We start from the raw sequence: 21,921 nt of genomic DNA, 5'->3' as shown, positions 1-21,921 counted from the left end.
GCAAACATGAAAAATCTAATAAATGTTCCTGGTTTGGTACACCGACTCTGGTCAAAGATGTGTTTTGATTGTGGAAAATATTTCATGTGTTGGCCTTGCATTGCATGGTAGAGTGAAACAATGGAAAAAATTCATTCCTGATACAGAAATGGTTGGTACTGCGCTTTGAATGAAACACAGTGTAACGTTTTCCACTGAAATCCTTAATTTAAATTACATTACATATAAATCGAATAGTAGTAGAAGAGCAGTGGGGATGAGATAATACAGTAAACGCTGACTGTGATAATCCTGTCCAGTCTCTATGCCTAGTCATGTAAGAAATTACATTTTGACATTCTCTTTCTTCTCAAGTCTTTCAGGGCACACCTAGAATATAATAGTTTTGATATTTCAGAATAAGATGGTGTTTTTAAAGAATGAATTCAGATTTACTATCAGCTCCCAGGCTGTCAAATATATTTATGCTGACTTTACCTTTCCTGCTTTGCATTGCAGAGAATGTGACAAAGCTCACAGTGTGGTCTGACCACCAAAGAAAGGCACGCTGTATTGAAATAAAAAAAATGGATTTCCAAACTTGTGTGCAAATTGACAAATGAACGCTTTACTGAAGAAATGCAGTTCCAAAATAAAAAGATTTAAGAAAAATTAGGAGAAATGTGCTGGTCTCATTCTCTGGGTTATTCCTGAGACGGAACCTCTGAAATAAAAGGCCTGATCTCCTCTGGTTCACAGGGCAGAAGTATAATTAGGAGCCAACTACATACAATAAAGTACAATGTAGGTGGAAATTCAAAAACTCTGCAGCTTTTACCATCAGTGTGTAGATTATGCAGAACTAATAACCTTAACAGAAAAATCATTAATGCAAATCATTAGTAAGGGCAATAATGTTGTACAGTATTCAAAGACTTCTTTGACCATTTTCTCTTTTACGTAAGAGTAAAGCATTAAAAATGCAGCTGTAACATCAGAAAAATGCAGTAGAGGGCAGCAAATCACAATTCTCACAGTCTCTCAGGCCATCAGCTCATTGATCGCCCACTGAGGGCTAAAAGGATTATAATTGGCCTGGGCACCAAAGTGACAGTGTTTAATTGGATTATTTTGTACCATATTGATGACTTGCTCAATGATGAGCTGACTGGATGACCTCCTAAAACTCAAGGTAATTCAAATAGCAAACTCCAGGAAAAGCCGCTTTGGCAAAATATAGTGGCATGTTGTTTCATCTGCAGAGTTCAAGAAGCTTTCAGTGAAAATATTATTTCTGCCTCTGACTGCGAGCTGTGTGTTTTAATGTGTGCACTTGTGTGTGTGTGCGTGAGAGAGAGAGAGAAAGAGAGCAAGAAACCAACAGCAGGACACACAGACAGGATGAGCAAGTGATGAAGAATGGAGAAGCCAGACAAGCTAAAAGCTACAGCTGTGTTCTCTCCAATGCCTGAAGGTACAGCTCATAATGATTTATACAGAACAGAGATGCCTGAGGAGAACGTACAGAATAGTCAAAATTAGTAAGGCCCATTGCTGAGCTGTAGCTCACCTTCAGGGTTCACACAACCCAACAACAGTTCCCACAGGACAGGCCTGATCAGTGGAAGAATGTCCCAAATAAGGAAAACAGGAAGATTGTTAGTTCACATTCAAGAGGTTTTTAATTGTTATGAAGTGGTGGAATTGATTTTCACCTCCGGCTTTGCATTGTATAGGAATGCTGCCTCCTCCAAATAAAGACAGACAAAGAAAAAAAGACACTGTACAAAATAGATGAGTCCTACTTGAGTTTTTATGGTAAGACAAGCCAAAATAAAATCTGCTAATAGAGTAAGATTATGTCATCGCTGCACTAAATAAGGAAACAGCAACATCAGAAGAAGGCTACTGAGATCTTCCACATGTGAAAAAGTGTTAATTACTTTCATGAAGTATTAGTGTTGAGTAAAAGTAGTATTTTTTGCGGAATAGACCATTTTAGAATCAGTGGTGCTAAATCCCAAACTGTTAACAATAGAGCTTAGTTTAACAAGCTTATCAGAGGTGGTAAGTAACTAGATACATTTACTTAAGTCCAATTTTGCGTTACATTCACTTTACTGGAGTATTTCCATTTTATGCCCCTTTTGCTTTTCTGCCACTAAAATTCAGGGGAACTAAAAGCTTCAATTAAGTAATAAATCATGACGTATTAATATGAATTAACTGTCTGTCAGCACATACATCGGTTAAAATCTATTTAAACTCAAAAACCAGCTGTGGTGTGATTGTCCAGAAGGTGAGTCATGACAGTCATCAATACATGAAGTGTAATAAAATGGTAAAGTAGAAATAACTAAAAACCTTACTGAAGTGCAGCCCTCAGTCACTTTATGCCACTGTTCAGAATCATAAACAGAATATTAGATTACCTAATTATCAATCCAATCCTGAGTAAGCATTACAGGCAAAAACTAATTTAATTTGACTAGTGATATTACATTATAAATTGGTATTGTATTATATTTTGTTTCAATAATTTTAAGAATAACTGAAGCTTCCAGATAAATGTAGTGGAGTAAAAGGAACAAAGTGTCTGTTGTGTCGGGTCAAAAGTGCAGCCACATTTCTGAAGAAGCTCAAACAACTGCTTGTTTCTATTGTAGCATTGAACAAACGTTTTTATTACATCAGTATGATAAAAGTTTGGAAAAAATAATTGTGGAGTGGAAGTTTGTACAAACACAAAAGGAAAATCAGATATTGAACTGAAGAACTGAAGAAAAGCCTGCAACTGTGCTGTAATCCAGTTCTAGTCTTTTGCACCGTATGAACCACCTAGTATAAGGGCACCACCTCATACACTCCAGAGCCATATTGTAAAGCATTACTCATAAATATAAAAGGGGACTAACAATGGAGATTCATGAGGAACGTCTTTCCCAAGTTTATAACCTCTGTCTCCACAATGTCTGTCTCCACCCATCCTATGTGTGCAAGGTTATGACACTCTTAGCCCACACTCCTTCATTCAAGCTCTTATCCATGGATACTTACTGACACACACCTCTGCTGTGTCATTATGCTGTAAGACATTTATTGATGTATTGTCAAATATGGTTTTCTGTTCTCATCAAGCACTGGGAAGTACGTGTCATGTCATGAGGTGTCACTCAATCATGCATTTTTGGAAATGAGTGAAATCACTTTTAACAACGCAACATTTGTTTGTTTGGGTTCTTTGTCAGGGAAGGAGCTGATTGTAGATGTGCAACGATTAACCACTATCTGTATCTTTCTCTTCTGTTTTTTCCTGCCTTGTTGCAACACTGTTGCCTAGAGAAGGACTGTTTAGGAAAATGCAAGACTTTCAATTTGACAAGACATCTGCTTCCAAAAACTTACGTTTTATGATTTAGACTTTTTCTTTGATACATTTTTTGAATCATGCCGAATATTTGCAAAATAGTAAGTGCGTATCGTGAAACAAATTGCACCACCAGCAGCACACAATTTATTGCCCGCAAAAGCCCCAAACTTGTTCAAAATCCTTAGTTTGTTTGATGTAAAGACGTAGAGGGTGAACAAGTAGTTTTGAGAATTTCATTTCCGATCAGAGACATACACTAAAGTGACTTAAGTGTAACTCACTAGGAATGACTGCTGTTGGACTTCAGACTCAGGCAAGGATAATGTTAATTAGCTCGCTATTATAATGAGTTCTTTTTTACACAAAGGTGTGGAGAAAGTCTGCAGATTGCATGCTGCGTTTTTTTCCAGTCAGGTGGTCTGTAACACTGCTCTGTCATGTTCCCTGGTGGCTGCACACCAATGACTCACTGTATACTCTGCATAACAGATAAATAGATAGATAAATAGATACCAGATAGATAGATAGATAGATAGATAGATAGATAGATAGATAGATAGATAGATAGATAGATAGATAGATAGATAGATAGATAGATAGATAGATAGATAGATAGATAGATAGATAGACAGATAGATAGACAGATAGATACTAAATAGACAGACAGACAGGCCGGTTTTTATTTCTCATGCACACAATAGCTCCCAGCTGTAGTGTGTGTCTGCATTGTGTGTTTTGAGAGAGCCTCACTTCTCCCACTCAGGTCACATCTAAACAAGAGGACAGGGTCAAGACCATACAGATTAGACTATTACCATTATGATGTTAGTAGGACTCTAGGGTGGAATCATGACCAGCATTTTATGAATACCAGGTGTCATACAGAACAGTTAAACTGATGCAGAGCTGCCAAAAAAGAAAGCAGAAAGAAAATGTTGCAGGAGGGGGCTGAGGGGTAGTGGATGTGTGACTTTTGGCGTCTTTAATTGTGTGTGTGTGTGTGTGTGTGTGTGTGTTTATATACGCTCTTAGGCCATATGTTAAGTGGCTGTGTAGGTGTTGGGGGATATTTTGCCTGCCGCAGAGGGCGGGGGGGGAGGGTTGTGCATGAGTGAGGCCTCCGTCATATAATAGGATAATGTTTTATCGGAAGAAAGGAGGAGGGACGGGGGGTAAAGTGAAAGGGAAGAGAGAGGCTGATTATTTTCATGAAGTTGATCTGGCATGGTTGTCCACCCACAAAACGTTACAACCTGTAATAGTCATGCACAAACACACACACAGACACACACACACGCACACATTGATGTTATGTACAAAGGGTAGTATCCGGTCAGACAGGTTAGGGCAAGCGGAATTCATTATGTAACATCTATTCATGTAGAGAGTTATGAGCTTATCCCCTCGCTACAAGAGACTGCATGTCTGTCAGCATGTGCATATGTATGTACTGTATATACGGCCAATTAGATGATTATTTCCAGACTCATTCTGCCATTTTAATTGAAGTCAGTGTAAAGTTATAAGCTTGTTTAACTTATTTGTTGCAACATCTCACTTGAAGTGGCTCGTATGAATATGTGCATCACTCTCTCTCTGAAAATGTGGCTTTAGACAACTGATAAGTGAGGACATTTATGGTCTCTTACTCTCTACTGTGCTGTACCTTCAATCTCAGTCTCCTTTTACAATCTTAATCTTGGTTCCTACAATTTACATTGTCATTGAGGAATTTTGTGGAATCAGCTAATATTTTTTTTAATTAACAGATCTCTGTTGTTGTCCAGAATCTAATTACAGCACATCAGCCAGACACACTGCTCCACGGGGACACATTTCAACAAAAATCCAAAAAGCTGTTTTTCTTACAAATATTGTCCAAACTGACGTGAGTTGCTGTTAATTTTATGTGCAGTTCGCCAAAAGTGGCACAAGGAAATGCCAATTTGGAGCACACGGAACAATATTTAGTGAAAACATGGGGGATCATAACTTTTGGAATGAAGAAATATATATAAACAGTGGTGTCGTGTGTCTGGTTTATGTGGTTGTGGACAACAAATGATGAGCTAACCACTTCAGGCTGCAGAATTACACCTAACCAAAGTGGGCAGAGAAGAGTTGATCTTGATGTTATTGTCTGTACTCTGTGGTGATTGTGGACGTTATCATTCACCTGAAAAATGGGCATTTGAAAAAGTTATGCTTTGAGTTTACAGAGCTACCAACTATCTACCTTTTTACATAAACCAACAAATCTAAATCAGCCAAATAAATGAAAGGTTATTTATTGTTTAGGTTAAAACAAGTTATATAGTGTACCTTTCCTTCCTTGGTTTGGTGTATTTAAATACCTTTTTTAGGCATGAAGAATTATTCATTGACTCATAGGCAAACAGAGTACGTCTGGAATAAAACATATTTCTGCAGAAACCTTTTCCCCTCTATTTGTTGACCATATCATGACCCCTAAAAAATTGATTTGTACCATGTTTTGTCCAACCAGAACTTTTTAAACAGTATTTGATGTCTTTGTTAATATGTAGTTCACATCCCTGGTCGACCGTGGCTGTTACAAAGGACAGTGCCACTTGGACTACTGCAACGGTACAACCCAGTTGCAAACTTTGTAGCGCGTGTGGAGTAGTTTGGGTTCGGGAGGTTCGACATTCTTCTCAATTCAGTTACAAGGGGTGTGTTACCACATTGTTTCGTTTGGTGTGCATCCATTGACCAATAAGTATATTTAATAACAAATCACTATGCGTGCAGGTATAATCTTCTGTTCATATGATGATTATAGAGATTTTTGTTAAACTTGATTTTCTTTTGTAACTAGTGCTAATTTATGTTTCATAATTGTTTTACTTTCTTCTTTTATATCCATTACAAAAAACAAGTACATTAGAGAAGCACTAGCCAGCCTAGCTCTATTTTTCAGTGGCCTTGCTGTGTGGAGTTCTCCTATGCAACATAGGACCACTCAAACCAGAGACATTATCGTTAGCATTATACAGTAAACTTAGGTTTAGAATAATCGCCAGGGTATAGTGACTCCTCAATAATTATCTGTCCTTCATTCATGTTCTTTCTGGTGCAGACGTTAACATACAGTAAATCCCTGTGAGCTCTGAAAGCCGGCTTTCACAGGGCTAACAGATGAAAGTGCACTTAGGACTGTGAGAAATGTGAACTTAAGGTGAATGCTTCAGATGTCAGATTCTGACTATAGAATACTTTACATTTTTTTTACACCTTTTGCCGTTTGACCTCTAACTCCCCCAAGCATTCGAGTTTCTAATGATGCTAACCTGCATGTTTCCGAACTGTGAGAGCAGCTGGAGAAAATCCTTACATAACCCGGGAGGACATGTGAAGACCTGAGATGACTTCTGACAGTTTGTCACCCTGTGCATGTGTGTGTGATCAATGTGTTTACAATTACTTCTGGCTACGACCCAAATTACCTTTAGGGTGGTAATTAGGATGAAAACAATTCAAATTGCTTGAGTTCAAATCTGAGCAGGAGCAAAAACCTGAGTGACAAGTTTGAGTCAGTAATAACTGCTAAAGTGAATTTAAACAGAATTCAGATGGGCAGATTTCACAATCAGCAAACTGGTTTGTTAAAAACATTAACTTCAGAAGTGACTATTGCAGATTCAGTTTTGTGTCTTAATACACATTTCTTTCTTATTAAAATGCTTATTGTTAAATGCCTTTAATGTTTTGTTTTCCTTGCAGTTTTTCCAAAGCAAAATGTGATTAAGAACTATTATTGACTATTATTGGTGAGAAATAAAATCTCTCAACATGTCCTGTCCTGACATTTCACCTTTCCCACAACATCAAACTACCTCGGTTTCCCCACTGATATCTCTTTGGTGCACAATTGTGAATAAAGCCCGATTTATGTCCTGCCTGAGCACATGTTTCAACTAAAATACATCAAATTATGAATGTCATGTAATCTCAATCGTTCTGTCTCATTGGGACTTTGAATTCAGTAATTACATTTGCCTCCAAAGAATGAGAGGTCAGCGTGAGCAAAAAAAACTGTAACAATGACACTATTGTACTTTATCTATAGAGATTTAAGTTGAATCAAGACAAACTGATTCTTCTGACAGAAAAATTTGGTGCATTATGCTGCAGCTTGAAGTCTTTAGCGTTCATACTAAGTCAAAAGCTATTCACCCGCATGTAATCCCCCCTCAGTCAACAGAAAGTCCTACTGGTCCTCACACCCTCCCATTTATAAAAATGCAATTCTTTAAATGCTGCAGGATCCCATGACATGTTTCTGATTACACAAAAAAGAAGCAGAAGGGCCCATAGTGTTGAACTTTAGAGTGAGAACATATTTTGTCACAAAAAAAACTATTTGACTACTTAATGCTTTTAAATGAATACGTTTTATGAGGTAAAATTAAAAGCGTGTGCATTCATCTCTAAATAAGGATAATTAATAACTTCAATAAATTTCAGTATTCTTCTATGCAATGTTAAAGATATAGATATATTCCTATGTTAAATGATGACCTTGGCTAAATTTTCTACTAATTGGAACTGAAGTCTTAACATAAAGAGCTCACTCTCATGGACTAAACCAGTAAGATTTAGAATGGCAAACCAAACAGATCTATGAAACCATAAAACATGAGAAAAAATGAAGAAATGACTGGCTGTTTGGTCAGGGAGGCTTTCATTACAGTCCACCAGTCTAGGAGTTAACATTGAGCAAACAGCTATGATTAAGTGCATGTACATAACATACATGCTGTATATATGATACACAGAGACCCTTCTCTTTTTTTACAAATCACGATAAGAGTCACACGCCTCCACTTCCACACTCTTAAGTGTAAAAGCAAAAGGGTTTTGTTGTATCCTCTAAAAGCCCATTCACAGTCGTGACCCTGAGGGCTTTGCAGGTGCAAAGATATCCATCTGATATGGAGCAAAACCTAATAGGTTTGACCTTTGAGCTCAGCTTAAATGCAGAGTAAAACTGTAACTTTAGCGATGGTATAACTGTAGCTCAGCTCAAGGTCATTGGAATACTGTACATTTCTGCAAGGCGGAATTGTTGTTACCAGAATGTTCCTCTGAACACTCTTTATCGGGAATTGCGTTGATCTGAAGTTATTTTTTGGTTTGTGGTTTATAGGATTTGTCATGTTATTCTTATTAGTCATTGTGGTGAGATGTTGAAACTCCTTGACAGCTAATACTATGCTGTTATTCTTCACATGGTGAGACAGTGAGAAAAAAATTAGACCTGGAAAGAGTAAATTAATAAAACAACTTGTGGCTATACATAAAACAAGACTTGACTCTTAAGAGCAGCAGCTGAAACTGCTTAAGAACATTTGGCTGTCGGGTTCAACCTGTTAGTCGGAAAAAAACTATGGTCCCCTTCAATCGCCTCTTCCTCCTACAGTAATAATCACAGGCTAAATTTCAGTGTTGTTTTCACTTGATTGTTCAATCTGTACTTCATGGTCTTTAGAGGGTTTGTTATTTTGCCCTAACTAAACAGCACTAATGACTGACATATCCTTCATGGTATTTACTTAGTTTACAAGCATTACTTTAATGTGCTTATGTAAGTTTTTTTAAATTTCTGACTTATACAGCACCTCTGTAGCAGCACTTTTGTCAACACTTATTAAGTGCAGCAAACTAAAGGTCAAGAAATATGACACAATCCTCCCATTATCTATGATTTGTGTATATGTATCATGTTGCTTTTAAATATAAATTACATACAGAGCACATAGCATCAACAAACCAGCTTTATTTTATATTAAGCTCCGCAATAATAGTATTCCGATGCTGGAATACACCATGAACCAATTAGGATTGCTGTGTACCACAAATATAGTTGGAAAAATGTGCAACTTGCTAACTGAAATATTGTTTAAAGTCGTCTGTAACCTACATTTTTTTTTGCTTCACCTTAATTTGCTACAATAAAGAAAACAATAGCCTTAGTCCAGCCTGTATTTTATGTTATTATTTCAATATTTAAATCCAAGATTCAAAATTCATCCTGACAAAATTATACAGGTTAGAATGAGGTGTGAATCTTAAGTGCACATAGTTAGAGTCTGTCTCTCTAACTAAACCCTGTGATAGACTGGTGATGGTCCGGTCTGGGGTGTATCTCTCCTCTCACACAATAACCGTTGGGATGAGCTCCAGCACCTCTGTGATACTTAACAGGATAAGAAATAAAAACAGATGGATGGATGTCATTTTTTAAATTTTTGGGAGCTCTAAACAGTCGAAAATCGCTGTTTCTTTTGTTGTTCCCCAGAATAGAAAATTGTCTTGCATATAAGAAATCAAAATCCATTGGCTTTTGCTTGTTAAACAGCAAAACTTGGTGTCAACACTCAGGTGATATTAAAGAAAGGACTATAATTAGGTAAACTTTGTTCATCTTTAGGAGGAGTCAGAGACTGAACTGGACCAACCATTGTGATTCGGCTGGTGCTACACCTGAGTGAGAGGTGCAATAAGATGAAGAAGCCATTTATGTGAACGAAAATGCGATTCTGTATAAAAGTATATTCCAGTATGTATTCTATACCAGCAGCCATGATAAGCCTCTGCTATTTGATTTCAAACACCTCTGTGTTCTATACTTTCTAACTACTGAGCAGTTCACCTGAGGCAACATATTTTAAAATGAACGTAGCGTCTTGGAATGAAATCCTCCTCAATTTTTGATATTATCTTTACCTTTGTGATAGCATGTCAGCTGTTCTGGTATCTCTCAATCTCTGATAACAACATGTTCTATTCTGAGAATATTGGGAAGGGTTGACTTTGGAAGGAGTTTCATATGTGTGCATTTGTAAGTGTGTGTGCTTGTGTATGTGTGTGTGTGTGTGTGCATTGGTTTTTGTGTCTATCTGGGCTCCCCATGGTCACTCTATTGGTCTTCTGAGTGGGTGGTCTGTTTCAAGAGAAGAGCACTGGAAACATTACACCTACATACACACACACTGACACAGGCACATACACACACGGAGGGAAACTGGGAATCACACCAACGCAGCACAGCAGAGGGTGGAGCAGGCAGGAGCCTTCTTCCAGATGTGTGACATTAATTTAGTTGATCCAAAACATGAACCGGTAGCTCCCACTCACTCATCACCAGTGTGTGTGTGTATGACATTTATCCTAACTTTTGTAAATTTGTAAATACATCTGCAAGTCTACGCATTTGTATATTCTAAATAATTCTTAAGACTTGGGAGGAGGGGTAATGCAGATAAGAAAAGAAAGAAGACACGGGCTTAAATATAATTTTTCCACTTGGGTTTTATGTGAAGGAAAAAATTGGGCAGAGCGGACTAAAGGGAGAAGAGGTACACAATTAAATAAAGGGGAAAAGAAATGAGGAGTGGAGCAGGTTGTGAGAGCAGTCTCCACTCTGACCCACACAGCAGCGCCCCTGGACTTTCATATAATACTTTCCACTGGGGAGGAGAGGGGGATACGGTAAGTGGAAAGACAAAGAGAGAGGGAGAAGAAAAAAATGAAATTAAATAAGAGCGGAGGAGGAAAACGAAAGATGTAGGAGGACGGAAGTGGTTGACTGGGTGCCCCTAGAGATTCTTTTGTTTGGATTATTCTGCATTTCACTTCTTTCACTCTCTCTCATCCACCTCCCTCTTTTCTGACATCTGAGGTAGATTACAACAGAGACCCTGGGTCACATTTGTGACTTAAACCAAGAACATATGGTGTGTATATGTGCAAACGCGTTTGTATGTCCATCTCAATGCAGTGGGATTCCCCTCCGGTCCCTGAGCGGTGGTCAGATTTATTTTCTTGTCCATTGTCTCTTGCTGGGATATCAAAGGACTATTGTTTGTTGATCAGCAAGGGTGCTGCAGGTTACTTGCAGGTCCTGGATGAGCTTTGCTTCTCCTCCACATCTCTCCTTTTTTTATCTCCTTTTGCAGAAACTGAACTTTTAAGTATGTTAGTTTACTCTTCTAAACTTTAATAAAAGACCTATGGACAAAAACATGAAGTATTACATGTCCATAAGCATTGCAATTAAGTCACTGTTAGCAGATAAAAGAAGAAAGGTCCCTATTAATTTCAGCACAAGAACACACTTGTAAAAGTGTCAGTTGACTTTATTGGATCAGCTTCACTCAGTTGAAAAAAAAAACAACTTTTGTCTTTGGAACGTTAAACCACAGAAGAAATAAAAAGGACTTACAAAATAAGTTGTTGGAAGGACAATATATAAAATAATGGCATCAAAATGTCTTTGAAAAGAAGACAAAACCAAAAAGAAAACAAAAAAGGTTCAAATATTTTTGGATGCAGGGCAGTTTCCTCTTTTTGCCCTTTTGTTTACAAAGTAATAAGAAAAGAGGAAAAGACAAAACAAAAATCAGTTATTTACAGTGCATATATTTACATTAAGGCATCTCTGTTGGGGAGAAAGACTGTTGATCTGATACAATCCCCACTTCAACACAATCAAATAAATAGATTTACGAAGATACATTACAGTGCTATATTATCTTAACGCTACCTGCAGTGAACAAATACAGTTATAGGTGCTGGCTGAATCACACCATCAAAATGGACATCGGCACATAAGGATGGGTTTACATATTTTTCAATGGGAATACAATGGGACATAAAAGAGATTCCCCTTTTCTGGCTTATTCCACAGCCCAGATCAACTAGCAAACACTGGCTTTGGATGCACAGGGAAAGAATTTAGACCTGGAAATATTAACTTTAAAAGTGGATGTCTTTATGGCTAATATGGACACAAGGAACACATGCAAGGACCAGGAACTCTTCCATTATAAGTATTGAAAGAAAGACTTGGAAAAAAATGTGAACCCATGCTTTAACAAAACATTCGGCTCACCGATAGAGCCACATTACATGTTAGTTGTCTACAGAGTCAGACCTGTTACATTACAACCAATGGTGAGTAACCTTGTAATTTAAAGGAAATGTACTTTTGTTTCCAAGATGAGACTCAATAGTTAAGAAATACAAACAGCACCATGTGTGTTTAAAGGACTGTCTACATTGATCACTGCTCTGCTACAGCTGAAGGAAAACACATAAACCAGAGGAGGAGGCACTTAATAAGGTGTTGATAGATGGCGAAGATGATACTTTGGTTAAAACATTTGAAAGAAGTAAAAATGCAGGATGAGATAGATGTGCAGTAATTGTATTATGGAGATGCTTAATTCTAGCTTGTGCATCAAATACAGTCAAAAGTGTTTTAACTGAAGGAAGTCTAGGATATGTCTAAGGGTTCTGCTTACAATTTTAAATCCATTGTAAGACTATTTGAATAATTCATCCCTTAATTGCTGCTCTTTAGCAACCATCCACCCCTCTCTGTTTTTGTCGTCCTCAGGTCCTCCCTTTAAAATCAAAAATCTTTCTGTCTCCATCTGTAACCCTCCCGTTTTTTTCCGACTCTATCTCCCCTCTCTCCCTAGAGTATAAATGTCTTCAATTTTTAATATCTGAACAGAAATGATTTGTGAGATTCAGTCCAGTAGTGATAATGATCGTTCCAATGGTGAATAAGATGTGCGGGCCAAAAAAGGCTCAGACTTAGATTACCAATTCTAGTGCAAACCAAAGGATTAGGTTAAAAAAAAAAAATTAAAAATTAAATCTGGATATTCCAGTTGTACAAACAAACTAACAAACCGTGGAGGAAAGAGACATTTGGTTTGACTAGTTTTGCAAACAAAAGCTTCTCATTTATAAAAAAATAACAATAATTATGAAGCCAGTTCTAGGTTAGAACAAAAGGTTACAAGTTTTGAGTCATAAGTGCTTTAATTCCAGTCACACAAAAGAGTCCAAAGGAACTGGAGGAACATTTTTGAGCTACCATTTTTTTCGTTTTCATTTTTCTTCTTCTTTTGTATTTGTCAAAAGAAATCTATAACAACAATTTCTGGAGGTTAGAGAACCAGGAACTTCATCTGGCCATTACTTTTCTACTTTACAACCTCCAAATTGTCCCAGTCAGCCAGGCTAAGATCGGTTTTGTTAGGCTATCGTACCATTTCTAGCCAAAGATAGCAGCACCAGGAGGAGCTGTGGTATCAGTGCAAGCTGCTCGGCAACAGGCAGCTTGTAACATTGTAGTTATAGGAAAATTAGTGTTTTATGTTTGTCAGAATAGTGCTTGTTTATTTGTAGTGTGTGTGTGTGTGTGTGTGTGTGTGTGTGTGTCCAAATGATGCTGCTAGTTCTGGTGTCTCTTCATATGCAGGGCGAGGTGGTCTGACCGGGAGAAGGAGCGTGAGCAGACAGCACACTGGAAGGGTTTGGCGCCCGTGTGCTTCCTGTAATGACGCGTCAGCTCATCTGAACGAGCAAAACGCCAGTCACAGCTGTCCCACGTGCACCTGTATGGCTTCTCACCTGCAGGATGGGAGACAAGAGAAAGCCTGGATGAGTACAGCTGGTCTCTGAAAAACTGAGCAAGATAATGGCACTGAGCTAAATTTTTTCTGTCTGCGAACAGACTCATCATTGTGTGATTACAGGTACTGAAAGTACTGATGACAGTGATTATCATTAAAACAGTTTCTAATTCCCTGAGTTATGTGATTCATAGTTGGGTGGAGGGACAGGGAAAACAGGCTTTACTAAAAACTCCAGTTGTCTAAAAACGTACACAGTCATAACACTGTCACAGGCATTCAAACAGACTCAAAATACTAAAGCTGCTAAAGTTTCCCACGAACAACTGGTTGTTGTCTGCCTTCACCGAGCATTTCTCTTTGACAGATGTATGTTTGCTCTGACTGTCATTCAAATAATTTTCAACCACAGCCGCAAGGATTTTGTGCAAACTAGTCAGACCTGTTTCAAAGTGAGCTGTATGTTTGTTTACTAAATTTACAAACAAAATATATCTTTGCACTCGAAGTGCTTTCTGTCGATGCAGACAATGAGAGGTGAGATGACATTTGATTAAAAGGTAACAATTTTATTTTGTTTTTTGCTTACAAGAAAAAGGGATTACACCTCTGGCCAATATGATTCAAATGTTATTTAATGCAAAATTTGTTTAGCAAGGAAAATGAAGCCAATTAATTTGAAAAGCAGAAAATATTATTTTATATATTATTATATTATTAAAATAATTCAACTTTTCGTAATGAGAAAGCAACTGCAGCAACATTTCCAGTCATTGTTAAATAGTGAGATTGTGTTTTTATTTATTCACTTTGCTATATTTTGCTTGTTTATCTCTATTTTTGTTGACTAGAAACCACAGGGCACAGATGATATCCATCTTATACAAATCTGTTTAAAGATGTCCTGCCTTTCTCTACCCTCTTTTCTGGAGGGCATTGCTACCATCAGCTTAAAATTCTCCAGAGGTGCTGAATTCAAGACAGGGGACATACTTAGCCAGACATTGTCTTCACTCTTCATACTCATGTGACTTTTGCAGTCACATTTCACGTTGGAAAATTCCTCGCCTGCTAAGCTTCTTGATCATATGGGATCATTGAATCATTTGGTATTTGGGTTTACACACTTGCATTCTTAGTGTCATTTATAAATGTTATTTCCCCTACACTTACTGCACTCATGTCACTCCCCTATCAGCACCCTGCAACCTCCAGGTTCTCAGTCAGCACTATCCAGTCAGTGTAGTAGTCCCTCTCTGGTCCAGGCCAAAGGCGTCAGACTCAATATTATTTTTGTTTCATTTGACCAAAAGATGTGCTGGCACAAAATTTGATCGTGCAGGTTTGTGAAAAGTGGTTTTCTTTCCAAACAATTCTTGTGGGTAACAGTTAAGTTAATGTAATGTTCTTCATCCTTTTTGATCACTCCCCGAAACACCCAATTATAAGTGTAAGGCTGTGTAAGAAACAATTTGTGAGTGTAGACATTTTATTAAAAGACAACAACTGCACCTTCTGGTTTTAGTGGCATGGCTCTTTCTCTACCTTTTAACCACTGCTACTTTCTAAACAGTGCAGCATCAATATTGACATTCAAAACGTTTAACAGCCTGCTGATGCGCCACATCATAATCCGGTTCTTTTAGACAATACCTTACCAGGTGGAGCGTGACCAGGCCAAAAGTGAAAAAGCTGAGGTGTTCACAGGTTGTTTTGTAACTTTTTTGGATTCCATTAACCTTAACTTAAAATCACAGGTGTACATATTTCCGTTGCAATAAGGTTGCACCTTGGGGCTTTTATTAATTTAAACAGGTTGTATTCAGTGCTGCTGGGAACAAGTTTTAATGGGATATAGTGGAAATCTAGTGAAGTCTGGTTCTTTTTATTCTCATGGACGATTTGTAATTCCCCTGCAAATTTTAAATAATATTTCATCATCTGTGTGTCTTTCCAGAAACCATGTCTCCATTACTCTGTGAACAACTACTTTTTTAAAGAAACAGTAAAAGTTGTTGACAGTATTTTCTGTGGGATACTCAGACTAATAAGGCACTGGCTCTCAACCAACCCTTTAAACAAGCATAGCAAGTTCCTCAGAGTCCCTAAAACAACCACAGTAAACCTGTTAACCCGTTATGAAGTGAACTACAATTGTATCGCTAAACTTAGAAACACACACCTGAAACTGAACACACTGAGTAGAGACAATGACAAGACCGTGAGAAAAAAAAATAACAGTGAACCGAGACTCTTCACTTCTTTTAAAATGTTCACAAACACATGCACCGAGGCACACACACATACATTCTGTACACACCAAGACAGACACACAAACAATCAGGGTAATGGATGTTGATGGAGATTAGAGTGGGAACTCCCACGGGGACCCAAACGCATTAGGAATCATCTCATACAGATTACTGACAGGTGTGTGTGGACATGTCTGTGTGTGTATATGAGTGTGTAAGTGTGCATTCAAGCAGCTGAATAAGAGAAACAGAATGAGTAACAGACAAAGATAGAAATAGAGAAGAGAGCAGGGGGGAAGGGGGGCTGCAGGTGGGAGGGAGGAACAAAATCAGAGGAGAGGATGATTAAATGAATCAAAGCCAATGAAAAAGGGGAAGAAAATAACAAAGCGAGACTGACAAAAGCAGAGAGGATATGGAATTTGCTGCTACATCCCTCTTTACATGTTGTGTTCTCGTCTTGTGGTCTGTAATAACTGCAATAACCATAATCAGCCTGCAGCATGAATGACGCCAGATCTAATTGTCGTGTCATGTTCCCAGTACTCAAATGTAAGGCACGCACACCCTCGGTGATGTTCTGAACAAGTAGTTCAGATTTATAAGTGGAACAGATTCTAGATCGCAAAGTGTGTGTGTGTGTGTGTGTGTGTGTGTGTGTGTGTGTGTGTGTGTGTGTGTGTGTGTGTGTGTGTGTGTGTCCCAATGAGTGAGGAATGTACACATATCAAGAGAAGTTTTGTTTTGTTAGCTGGAGTGAGCACCTAAGAACTAGTTTGTTGACTTTGCTCACCCAAAACGTAAAAAGGAGACTTAATGAAAGAAAGAAGAAAAGAAAGGCAATAAAAGGACTAAGAAGATGTTATCCTTAGACAGCTCTGGTATATTTATAGTGTCAAACAAGCTCCACTAGTCTTAGAAAAGTGCATTAAGGAAGGTAAATGTGGATGTCTGAACAGGCACTGGGATCCTGAGAGAGATGGCACCGCGCGTCTCACGCTGACCACATAGTCTGAGAGTCACCCCCTGGCAGAAGTGTGTCACTTCCACCTGTTTTGATGGAATAGTATATTGGGCAGAGGATGGGAATGGGGTAGGATACATTTACACACACATGCCAAGAACACAACACTCTGCCTAGCAACATGGTGCCAGTGCAGATACCAAAATATGAGTCATGTTGGCAGTGTCATTTTTGACAGGTCCTGTTTAAAAAAGCTCTATTAATTAGAGGAATGTCTTACCCGTGTGAGTCCTGAGGTGAGCCTTCAGATGAGATGACTTGGTGTAGACCTTCTTGCAGCCTGATTACAGACAGGGAGATAAACACAAACAAAAGGGCTTACTCCAAATCCAAATAATTCACACGTGCCAGATATGCATTTACCCAATAAACTGAGCTGTGGTATGCTAGAAATGTGAACTAATGAAGAACAGAAGCTGTTTGGTTTGAGATATAGTATGTTTGTTTTTGTGTTTTGTAGAAACACAAAGCGAGAAATGTTACCATGTGAAAAAGTGGCTTTTGCCATTTGCTATACTGCTTTGGTGAAAACTACAACTTTTAGTTGTGGGGCGATTGTGGCGCAGGAGATAGAGCGGTCGTCCACCAATCTCCCCAATTGCTGGTTTTATACCTGGCTCCTCTGGTCACATGTTGAAGTGTCCTTGAGCACTTCACTAAACCCCGACTTTGTTGCTCCCAGTGAGTGTTGGCCAGCTGCATAGCAGCTCCCCCATCGGTGTGAGAATGGGTGAATGAGAAGCAGTGTGAAGTGCTTCGAGTACAACTAGGTAGAAAAGCGCTATGTAAGTGCAGATCACTTACAATTTAGTTTGACAATAAAGTTGAGATATTCTAAATTCAGGAATACAAAATCTTTCACACATAGTTTTGAGATTGCAATTTCAAAAAGGTCATTAAGATATTTTTTTAAACTTATTATTACTTTCAATAAACAAATGATAGAATTTCATGTATTGCAAGGATTAAATCTTGAGCAGCAGCAGAAGTGTGACTAATATACACTTGGATAAAGTGAATCTATCCTTCTGTGGATGAAATGGATCTGCTTCATCTGACTTTAAAGAAGTTAGACGTGTGCTAACATGCTGCAGGAGGCTCCACTTAAGCCTATTTTACACGCTGCCACAGGCTAGCTGACATTACATGTCCTACAAGTAGGTGCGCATTGTAAAGTTGCAGCGTGTGCGTGTAAGCCAGTTAAAAAAAATAAATCTTTTAATCCGTGCAGGCAATCTCAAGGCTGCATATGTGTATGTTTAAAGACACATCAAATGTCTATCTATCTAATTAAAACACCCACACACACACATGCACACACCATTCCACAATCATACCAGTGAGGACTTTAAAGCCACAACAATGTGTGACAGCTCGTGGCTGAGAGCGCCGGAGTCATTTGAGGTGAGATGATAAATGTACAAAGTAGGTTAATTGAAAGACACTGACTGATGGTCTCCCCTGCCAAAATATTCAAATTCCAGTGCAACATGTTCTCCGCTGTGGCTGCAGTTCATATCATGACTCATAGGCCTGGGAAAGTAATTCAAAACACAACATATAATTTCAAAGAAATGCTTGGGTGTCTTAAAATAAAGCTGGTTTTCTTAAAGCTGACCTTGGTGCGTGACCAGAGATTCACCTGACCACAGCAGTGTGTAAAAATAAACATGCTCACACAACAGTGACAAGAATGAGCATGCACATACAGTGGCAGACCTTTGTCATTGCTCTAACCTGGGTAATCACAGTGGTGGATCCGTCGCTTCTCCAAATCTGGGTTGTTCCTCCGGTTGTAGCGGACAGACAAGGTGTTCTGCGCTGGATTTGGGGCTGAGGTTGTCACAGGAGCTTGTGGCAGGACTGCGGCCTGGCCTGGGACTGATGTGGAAGCTGTATTAAGCGGCAGGGTTAAGCCGCCTGGTCCTGGGACGGGTCCCAGTCCAGGGGTGCTGCCTGCCAACTTGGAGGCAATGGTGGCTGCATATGAGGGAGGAGGGGACATGGTGTGGAGCAGCTCCTTCTGCCTGTCGGGGCTGCCGGGCTCGGAGCTCGGGGGAGAGGGCGGCAAGTAGGGCACCTGCTGCTGGAGGAAATGGTGGTGAGCCTGAGCGTGAGGGTGTGTGTATGCTTCACTGCCCAGGCCACAGTATGCAGGTTTGGCAGACTGCTCCTGTTGAGATGCAGATGAAGCTATGGGCAAATCATGGAAAGGAGCATGGATTGTGGAAGTCGAGGTGTGTTGTAGCTGCTGAGCCTCCACACCATTCCCATGGTGAGGGTCCAAACCAGAACTTAGGAGCTGAAACAGTGAGCCGCTGTTGTCATGGTGGTGGAGAGCATGCTGCTCAAAAGGAGATGACATTTCCTGTTTGACAAACACTTCTGACATTGAATTGCCACCTCGGCTGCTTCCCGACTGATGGAAAACACTGGTGAAGTCCGGTAACCCTGTTAACGTCATATTTATGGCTGAAGTTTCCATGGCAATACGACTGGGGCCATGCCCAGATGTGCTGCAGCTATTTGTGGTCGTGGCGTTGGGGCAGTGCGACTGTAGGTTGGGGGAGAAACAGGGGGACGCAGATTCTGTTTTGATCTGGATGAGACCTGTGTGGTTGTGGTGCTGAGGGGGCTGTGCTTGCTGACACAGACCCATCTTCAGGTAGCTGATATTAGGGACATAAAGATTCATGTTGAGGGTGTAGGGAGCCCCGGTATGATCATCAGCGAAGAACTGATCCACTGCAGATGGACTGTCTGCGTGGGACTTCTGCTGGGTGTCTGCAGGATGTGGATGGGGAAGAAGCTGAGGTGAAAGATACCTGTCCATTTCACAATTTGCCTGTTGCTGAAATGACAAACACACAAACAAAATGTTGTTTAGAAGCATATTGTATTATGGCCTTAATGTCAACGTTGGTTCAATAAATATGCATCCAGTCTTGTAGTAAGTTACTTCTCGTGAGACACAGTGAAACTATTCTGAGGCACTATTGTGAGAAGACAAAGGTTTGATAGGACAGTCATCGTGAAAACATTTATCAAGTAGTTATCAAAAGCCAGTTGCTACATTCCCACTCCGCTTGCAAAGCTGAACTCAAAAACCTACCAACCTATGGGGCCACATTCTAGGGGGGGGGACACAAGGAATCAGACCTAATCCAGCTCATGTAAAATATGAGAAAATGTACACATCTTTAGTTATGGTATCAGACTAAAGCGGCAACTAATCGCTGGTTAAACTGGCATTGCAGGCAGAACGTCATGTGAAACATCTTCATCATATTGTGATTCATGTGAATCTGAAGGATCTAACTGGTGTAAAAGTTAGGGGAGCCCTGCAGCAGAGGATGAAACAGCAACATGAAAGGGAATGAGGAAACACCCATGCCTGCCTGCCTGCCTGCCCGCTGCAGCAGCAGCAGAGGTCTGGGGCTGAACTGCTATTTCTAGGCTCCTGATCCTACCAGCTGTTACATCGACCTCTCTCCTCTCTCTTGCACAAGTTTTCTTGTTGACTGGTGACAGAGTTGCCGGGACCCTTCTGTCCAAAGCTGGAGTCAGTTGTCCCGAGTGGTATGATGGTGAGAGGGGACGCCGAGAAGAGACCAACAGCTGGTGACCAACTGGCTGCCACAGAAAACATGCGGTGAATGCGTTTGCAGGCGGAGCAGCTCGCGGCTTCGCGTCCAGCTGGTCGCAGTCTGCTCGCTGTTTACCGCAAATAGGGCACGAAATAGTGATAACCTCCACGCAGCTAGGCCGACTCCCGTTTAGAGGCCAGCCAACAAGCTGGATCTACTACCGATCTGCCACGCCCATTCAATGAAATACATCACTAATGAGAAGCGGTGTGATTTCTGACGGGTTTACCTGTGTGTAGTCATTTTGCCCAGCTTTGTCTGTCTCCGTGATCTTGCAGTCCAAGCCGAACAGCGCCGAGTCCTCCAGAGAGAATCCAGCGGGCACAGTCGGCTTCTGCAGCGGATAGAAGTGATCCTCCTGCCCGCCGCCGCTCATCGTGAGTGTCGCGGCCATGAAGCTCCGGTGCAGCACCGCAAATGATCGTTTGTCCTGTTATGCTAAATATAAGAGGATGCTACAGCGCTCTGGCAAAGGAGTGGAGCTGACGCGGTGGAATTAGAAATGTATGCCTGTTTGCTACATCTCCTGACACTTGTTTCATCCCTCCACCGGCCCTCAGACAGTTTTCTATCTCCAGTTGTAGGGCGGAGCTGCCCACTGTAAATACAGAACAGGCACAACCCACCGAGCCTCTAAAAAGGCTTTGATCATTCATTCACCGGCCACCGCCCTACGCTCATCCAGACACATTAACCGTGTCGTAACGAGTACACACAGGACGAGCCTGAATGCACAGGTTACAGCCTTTCTAACAGCATATTTGTGTCTTTCTTTTAAGCTTTTATAAATTGGTACTCTGGGGCGTGCAGTAAAAACAGCAATACAGTATAAATACTCTGTTTTATCACTCCTGCATTTAAGATTTTTCACTTAAGGGCAACAACAGAATTACAATTTAAGAAACAAAAGTACACATAATCTAGAATGACCTATTGCACAATAATAATTGTATTATAATTTCATATATATTTATTTTTTTAATACTAAATAAACGCTGGGATAATGCATTCGACACTCCTAGGTGCAGCCTAGTCTTGATTACGTCAAAATTTAGTTGGTTATACGTAGGTTCATAATAGGCTACTTAGAATTTGAGAACTATGAAAAAAATATATTAGCGTTAGAGTAATAAAAGTGCAATATTTGCAATCATTTAGTGGAGTACAAGTACACAATGGCATAAAAAAATGAGTA

At 39.7% G+C, this 21,921-nt stretch overlaps 1 protein-coding gene across 2 annotated transcripts; it reads right to left on the bottom strand.

The window, feature by feature from the left end:
• Window positions 1-11,496: 11,496 nt before the first annotated feature.
• klf5a (Kruppel like factor 5a) lies at window positions 11,497-21,255 on the bottom strand. Of its 2 annotated transcripts, none has more exons than XM_067517497.1 (4): window positions 20,956-21,255; window positions 18,817-19,930; window positions 17,300-17,359; window positions 11,497-13,801 (listed from the first exon to the last, which is right to left on the bottom strand). In XM_067517497.1, exons 1-4 carry the CDS (start codon window positions 21,118-21,120, stop codon window positions 13,623-13,625), a joined length of 1,518 nt encoding a protein of 505 aa, XP_067373598.1. In that variant the 5' UTR covers window positions 21,121-21,255; the 3' UTR covers window positions 11,497-13,622. The 2 variants fall into 2 exon arrangements, with proteins under 2 accessions (XP_067373598.1, XP_067373607.1); XM_067517506.1 differs by lacking the exon at window positions 20,956-21,255 and adding an exon at window positions 20,550-20,853.
• Window positions 21,256-21,921: the final 666 nt, after the last annotated feature.

Source organism: Channa argus, chromosome 1 (assembly GCF_033026475.1).
Source record: "Channa argus isolate prfri chromosome 1, Channa argus male v1.0, whole genome shotgun sequence".
Lineage (NCBI taxonomy): Eukaryota > Metazoa > Chordata > Actinopteri > Anabantiformes > Channidae > Channa > Channa argus.
This window is presented reverse-complemented; position numbering and strand designations above follow the sequence as displayed.

Excerpts from the sequence above, each read along its gene's own strand:
- klf5a (XM_067517497.1), bottom strand. The coding sequence starts at position 21,120 with ATGGCCGCGACACTCACGATGAGCGGCGGCGGGCAGGAGGATCACTTC. Across the intron at positions 19,931-20,955 it reads GGCAAAATGACTACACACAG|CAACAGGCAAATTGTGAAAT; the intron begins GTAAACCCGTCA and ends TTGTCATTTCAG. Across the intron at positions 13,802-17,299 it reads TCACCTCAGGACTCACACGG|GTGAGAAGCCATACAGGTGC; the intron begins GTAAGACATTCC and ends CCCATCCTGCAG.